The 6874-nt window shown below is 41.8% G+C and overlaps 1 protein-coding gene across 7 annotated transcripts in view; it reads left to right on the top strand.

The window, feature by feature from the left end:
- The window catches only part of GAPVD1 (GTPase activating protein and VPS9 domains 1), a 101548-nt gene that overhangs the window by 59688 nt on the left and 34986 nt on the right, over positions 1–6874 (top strand). For all 7 annotated transcript variants that reach the window (XR_001886145.1, XR_001886143.1, XR_001886144.1 and 4 more), the window contains exons 9-11: positions 721–846; positions 3349–3522; positions 6036–6176. Coding sequence is in view for 1 of the 7 variants with exons in the window: in XM_017874752.1 (XP_017730241.1) it covers positions 721–846; positions 3349–3522; positions 6036–6176 (441 nt within the window). In the remaining 6 variants the exon portion in view is untranslated. The remainder of the gene's footprint in view (positions 1–720; positions 847–3348; positions 3523–6035; positions 6177–6874) is intronic.

The following is a 6874-nucleotide window of genomic DNA, read 5'->3' as shown; positions in this document are numbered from 1 at the left end:
AAAAAAACACGGAAAAAGCTCTGTAACAAGCAACTTTAGATTAACTTGCTATTATTTTTTGAGATGGAGTCTCACTTTTGTTGCCCAGGCTGGAGTGCAATGGTGCGATCTCAGCTCACTGCAACCTTTGCCTCCCGGGTTCAAGCAATTCCCCTGCCTCAGCCTCCTGAGTAGCTGAGATTACAGGCATGTGCCGCCAGGCTGGCTAATTTTTATATTTTTTGTTTTGTTTTGTTTTTTGAGACGCAGTCTTGCTCTGTCGCCCAGGCTGGAGTGTTGTGGCACGATTTCGGCCCACGGCAAGCTCCGCCTCCCGGGTTCACGCCATTCTCCTGCCTCAGCCTCCTGAGTAGCTGGGACTACAGGCGCCTGCCACCACGCCCAGCTAATATTTTATATTTTTAGTAGAAACTGGGTTTCACCATGTTAGTCAGGATGGTCTCAATCTCCTGACCTCGTGATCTGCCTGCCTCCGCTTCCCAAAGTGCTGGGATTACAGGCATGAGCCATCGCGCCCAGCAGATTAATTTGTTATTAGCACCTTAGGATAAATTCCTGGAAGCAGAATATCTATCTCAAAGGGCATGTGTTTTTTTAAGGTATAAAGGCAGTATTAAAAACGCTTTAATCAGTTGTTCGTCTTTTATCAAGGCATGAAAAATGTGTGGTGGCTCATGACTGTTTTTAAAAAGATTACTCACGCTATAAACATTTCTATAGGTCCTTCAAATCGCTCCAATTCAGTGTCCTCCCTAGACCTGGAAGGAGAGTCTGTGTCAGAACTTGGAGCAGGACCTTCTGGCAGTAATGGAGTTGAAGCTCTACAACTGTTAGAACATGAGCAAGGTAAAGTGAACTGGAACACAGTTGCCTAAGTAGCAAAGAATTTACCTGATTGCAAGATGAGCAGTGTGTTTTCATTAAGTTGGCTTGGTTCAGTAAGAGATTATATAATCACCATTAAACTTACATTTCTTCATCATTCTTTCAGTTCTTCAAAATGTATTAGTTGGTAAGTGAATTGTTTAGGCTTAATAAATTAATATAAATTACTTGAAATTCAGTAATATTTGATATTTTAATTCTGTAATATTTTAGGAATACAATGTAAAGACTCAAGGCTCAAGGAACTTAGAATAGGGAAGAGTAGTACACAATTGATTTAAAGGATCATAAATGTATTTTGGCAGTTCTGAGTGAGAGATACATATGGTTGAAAGTATAGGGAAAGCTGCCAGGCGTGGTGGCTCATGCCTGTAATCCCAGCACTTTGGGAGGCCGAAGTGGGTGGATCACCTGAGATTGGGAGTTCAAGACCAGCCTGACCAACATGGAGAAACCCCATCTCTACTAAAAATACAAAATTAGCCGGGGTGGTGGCGCATGCCTGTAGTCCCAGCTACTCAGGAGACTGAGGCAGGAGAATCACTTGAACCTGGGAGGCAGAGGTTGCGGTGAGCCAAGATGATGCCATTGCACTCCAACCTGGGCAAAAAGAACGAAACTGTCTCAAAAAAAAAAAAAAAAAGAAAGTATAGGGAAAGCTTATTGGAAGAAACATATTAGCCTTAAGGGCTGGCTGGCATTGCCTTGGCAGAAGTTAGAGATAGGTCATTCTAGGTGAAGGACAAGTATAAGCAAGTCAAAGAGGTGGGAAGCCATAGTACTTATTCAGGTATCAGTTAGGAAAATAGAGTGAGGTAAGGATTAAAGAGTAGGTGGATCCCTGTTGTCGAAAGAAGGATGTCAGTATTTTAGTGGTAAGCTGGAAGCCACTGAAGGCTTTTGGTTCAGTGAGGATGAGGAAGTGAGGTGCCTTAGGAAGATGAAGTTGAAAGAGTTTTTTGGATTTGTTCATTTAAGATGATGCCCTTGGCCAGGTACAGTGGCTCATGCCTGTAATCCCAGCACTTTGGGAGGCTGGGCAGGCAGATCACTTGAGGTCAGGAATTTGAGACCAGCCTGACCAACATAGTGAAACCCCATATCTACTAAAAATACAAAAATTAGCCAGGCAAGGAGGCAAGCACCTGTAATCCCAGCTACTCAGAAGGCTGAGGCACGAGAATCGCTTGAACCTGGGAGTTGCAGTGAGCTGAGTTTGCGCCACTGCACTCCAGCCTGGGCGACAGAGCGAGACTCTGACTGAAAAAAAAAAAAGATGGGCTGGGCACGGTGGCTCATGCCTGTAATCCCTTTGGGAGGCCAAGACGGGCGGATCATGAGGTCAGGAGATCGAGACCATCCTGGCTAATACAGTGAAACCGCGTCTCTACTAAAAATACAAAAAATTAGCTGGGCGTGTTGATGGGCGCCCGTAGTCCCAGCTACTCGGGAGGCTGAGGCAGGAGAATGGCATGAACCTGGGAGGCAGAACTTGCAGTGAGCTGAGATCACGCCACAACACTCCAGCCTGGGTGACAGAGTGAGACTCCATCTCAAAAAAAAAAAAAGATGATGCCCTCAACTAGGTTTCAGACAGTGATTCTTAGGCTTTAGTATGCATGAGAATTACCTGGTTAACTTTTTAAAAATTCCATTTCCCAAGTCTTACTTCTAGAGAAGAAGTCAAGTTTTAGAAAGAAAAAGAGTATTGTCATTGGAGTGTGTGTGGCTTGAAAAAAGTAATGCTGTATTTTACTGGATTGGTTTATCAGTGTATCAATTAGGATTAAGTTTGTTACACACAGCAGAGAAAACTCAAATAATAAAGTAGTACCTCCTTATCCATGGTTTCACCTTCCATGGCTTCAGTTACCCACGGGCAAACTTGGTACAAAAATATTAAATGGAAAATTCCAGAAATCATAAGTTTTAAATTGTGTGCCATTCTGAGTAATGTGATGAAATCTCACACAGTTTCACTTATCGCATCCAGGATATGAATAATTTCTTAGTTCAGTGTGTCCATATATACACTACCTATCCATATATACACTATCCACATATACACTGCTTATCAGATCAAAAAAGCATGGAATATATAGGATTTGGTACGATCATCAGCTTCAGGCATCGACTGGAGGCCATTGCATAAGTGGAGGAGGAACTTTCGTATGAGCTTATGAAAGAAATTGAACAAATATCACCTCTTTAGCAAGCTTCCTGGGAGATTCTGAGATAGGTGGTTGGCATATGCGAAATGCTAGATTAAGAAGTGAATTGATAGGCCGGATACGGTGGCTCACGCCTGTAATCCCAGCACTTTGGGAGGCCAAGGCGGGTGGATCACCTGAGGTTGGGAGTTCGAGACCAGTCTGATCAACATGGAGAGAAAATTCTTTAAAGTTGATTAAAAAGTCATAGCTGTGCTACTGTTTTTAAAGTGCTTAATTTTGTTTTTGATAGCTACAACACAGGATAACCTTGATGATAAGCTAAGGAAGTTTGAAATTCGTGACATGATGGGATTAACAGATGATAGGGACATATCAGAAACAGTGAGTGAGACCTGGAGTACAGACGTCTTGGGGAGTGACTTTGACCCTAATATTGATGAAGATCGCTTGCAAGAAATTGCAGGTAACTGCCATTTAATGTCTCTGAAATATCACGGTTTAGTTATTCAGATCCTCTGACCTTTCATGAGAGGGAGCACCGGTGCCCTGACAAACCTTGTGTGTGTTAGCACCATCTGGGAAATTGTTATAACTGTATGGAACAAGACATTTGGGTACTTTTTTCTTTACTTAAACGTAAGTAGTGTTTTTCCTTACTACATTTAATCCCACCCCTTACCCATCCTCCTCCCCGCTGCCCCCCCCCAAAAAAAAAAACAAGAAAACCAGTGTTTTGAATTAGCTTCTGGTCAAGTGTTGTTTCCAGAGCATAGTATACGTTCTTAATTTGTCTCTGATTAGTATATTATCCATTTGAAATCAAACACCTAACCTTAAGATGAAAATTTTTATAGATTATAGCCATAAAATCCTTCACAATAATGTGATACTGCTGTTCTCTAAAAAAATGAATTCGCTTCTGGAAGGGTTAATTCAGTTCCAAAGGGTAACCAGGTTTTATTTTCTTCTTTTAAATTTTATTTATTTTAGTAGAGACAGGATTTCGCTTTGTTACCCAGGCTGGTCTCGAACTAGTGAGCTCAAGCGATCCTCCTGCCCGTTTTTTTTAATGTGAAATTTATTCAGGTGCTATGTACATACACTAAAATTCACTCTTTTTGGATACTGTTTTATGAGTTCTGAAAGGTATATAGTCTTGTAACCCTCATCTTCATTTTGTTTTTAAATCATGGAAAATTTATTTATATATTTATTTATTTTTCTTTAACTTTTATTTTAGGTTCGGGGGTACATGTGCAGATTTGTTACATGGGAAATTGTTACAGCAAATTTTATGTTGCTGGGGTTTGGTGCACTAATGATTTTGCCACCCAGATAGTGAGCATAGTAACAAATAAGTTTTTTTTTTTTTAATTTGAGATGGAGTCTCACTGTGTCACCCAGGCTGGAGTGCAGTGGTGCGATCTCAGCTCACTTCAACCTCTGCCTCCCTGGTGCAAGTGATTCTCCTGCCTCAGCCTCCCGAGTAGCTGGGACTACAAGTGCCCACCACTATACCCAGCTAATTTTTGTATTTTTAGTAGAGACGGGGTTTTACCATATTGGCCAGGCTGGTCTCGAACTCCTGACCTCAAGTGATCCACCTGCCTTGGCCTCCCAAAGTGCTGGGATTACGGTCATGAGCCATTGCTCCCGACCTAAATCGTGGAACATTTTAAACAAATACAAGAGATGGTGGTATCATGAACCCAGTGTACCCATCACTCAGCTTCAGGGGTTAGATGCACATGGCCAGCTTTGTTTCATCTGTTCTCCTACCCACTACCCTCTTCTCTCCCCTCATTATGTTTAGGCAAATTCCAGACATTATTTTATTTGTAATTATTTTATGATATATCTTTAAAAGGTAACTTTTATTGGTAACTTTTTTCCAATTTTTTTCATGCCCTGAAGTAGAATTATTCTTTTATTAGGTTTAATCAAAAGTAGTGAAGCCTTTTGAACTTAAGTATTTTTAACACAGACGTATAATAATGTTTAATACTTTCGATTTGTATTTTTAAGTAGTGTAAATAGATTTCTTAGTTGGTTTTGCATTACTTTGTTCCAGATGCCAAAGTAGTATTGTTCTTGGCAGTTAGCTGTGTTTGCGCAATAAGCTGTATTTGCAGTTAAGTGAGTGCTTTGAAGATGTGTGTTTTCCTGTGAATATATTTTATTGCCCTGAATAGTGACTAATATGCTGGAAGAAAAAATATTTGGCCAGCCTAACATTCTGTGGTTAAACTCTCAATGTTTTTAATCCCTGTAGGGCTATACATTTTAGAACGGTATTAAGGACCCCTGTAAAATTTGCTGAAAAATCAAAGCTAAAGCTGTTGAAATTACTTGACTGAATGATGTGTGCTTTCTCTGTGGAGAGTCAAAGGTGAACTGGAGGAAACTGGTGAAAAGGGTCTTGTGCCATTGTGACCAAAGTAGGAACTTTGTATTTTTAGTGGTGTGCTTGATTGAAGTTATTCTTACCTTGACTTCTTTCTTGTAGGTAGAGAGGAGTTTGGTTTTCTTTCTTTCTTTTTTTTTTTTTTGAGACAGAGTCCCAAAATGACACGGCCATTTTTATTTTTGAGACAGGGTCTCACTCCCATTGCCCAGGTTGGAGGGCAATGGCATGATCTCGGCTCACTGCAATCTCTGCACCCCCTGCAACCTCTGCCTCTCGGGTTCTTGTGCCTCAACTTCCCAAGTAGCTGAGACTACAGGTGCACGCCACCACACCCGGCTAATTTTTGTATTTTTGGTAGAGACGGGGTTTCGCCATGTTGGCCAGGCTGGTCTTGAACTCCTGGCCTCAAGTGATCTGCCTGCCTCAGCCTCCCAAAGTGCTGGGATTACAGGTGTGAGCCACCGCGCCCAGCCAAGCGATTTTGTTAGCCTATGTTTGGCTTTTCTCCACTATCACTGCACTTTCCAACAGGATCTTTGTTAACCCTATGCTTCCCACTGGTTATACAGGTGCTGCAGCAGAGAACATGTTAGGCAGTTTGCTGTGCCTGCCAGGTTCAGGGTCAGTACTTCTTGACCCCTGCACTGGTTCTACCATATCAGAGACAACAAGTGAAGCTTGGAGTGTAGAGGTATTGCCAAGTGACTCAGGTTAGTATGCTGTCATTGTTTGCTTTTTCATTTACACAGTAGTTTTAATTAAATACAAGGTATCCCAACTTCTGTATTACATGTATTTTGTCAAATATACATTTTTTTTTTAATGGAGACGGAATCTTGGTCTGTCACCCAGGCTGGAGTGCAGTGGCGTGATCCCAAACTGCAGCCTCTGCCTTTTGGGTTCAAGTGATCTTCTTGCCTCAGCCTCCTGAGTAGCTGGGATTACAGACGTGCCCCACCATGCATGTATTTTTGTATTTTTAGAGAGACAGGTTTTCACCATGTTGGCCAGGCTGGTCTCGAACTCCTGACCTCAGGTGATCTGCCCACCTCGGCCTCCCGAAGTGCTGGAATTACAGGCGTGAGCCATCGCGCCCGGCCAGTTATACATTTGACAAAGGTGAGGTGATCACATTGCTAAGAATGTCAAATGGAAAATTAGGGCATTTTCTGTCCATTAAGGGAAAATGCTCTGTTGGATAGCATAGACTGTGATGGCAGGTGCTTTCTGACTCTGTGTTCAGTTATTTTGAAAGCAATTTTCTGTAGCTTATCAGAGTTCCATGTGAGTCATTGAATTTAGTATCTCCCACAAACTCACGACAGGATAAGAGTAGCAACACAGTTCAAACTGAGTGCTTGCCTGGTAAACATGTTTAGATTTATCACAGGGGAGAACTTGACTCTCT

The sequence above is a fragment of the Rhinopithecus bieti genome, unplaced genomic scaffold (assembly GCF_001698545.2).
Source record: "Rhinopithecus bieti isolate Rb0 unplaced genomic scaffold, ASM169854v2 scaffold_7967, whole genome shotgun sequence".
NCBI lineage: Eukaryota > Metazoa > Chordata > Mammalia > Primates > Cercopithecidae > Rhinopithecus > Rhinopithecus bieti.
The sequence above is the reverse complement of the archived record's forward strand: the minus strand, read 5'-3'. Positions and strand labels throughout refer to the sequence as shown.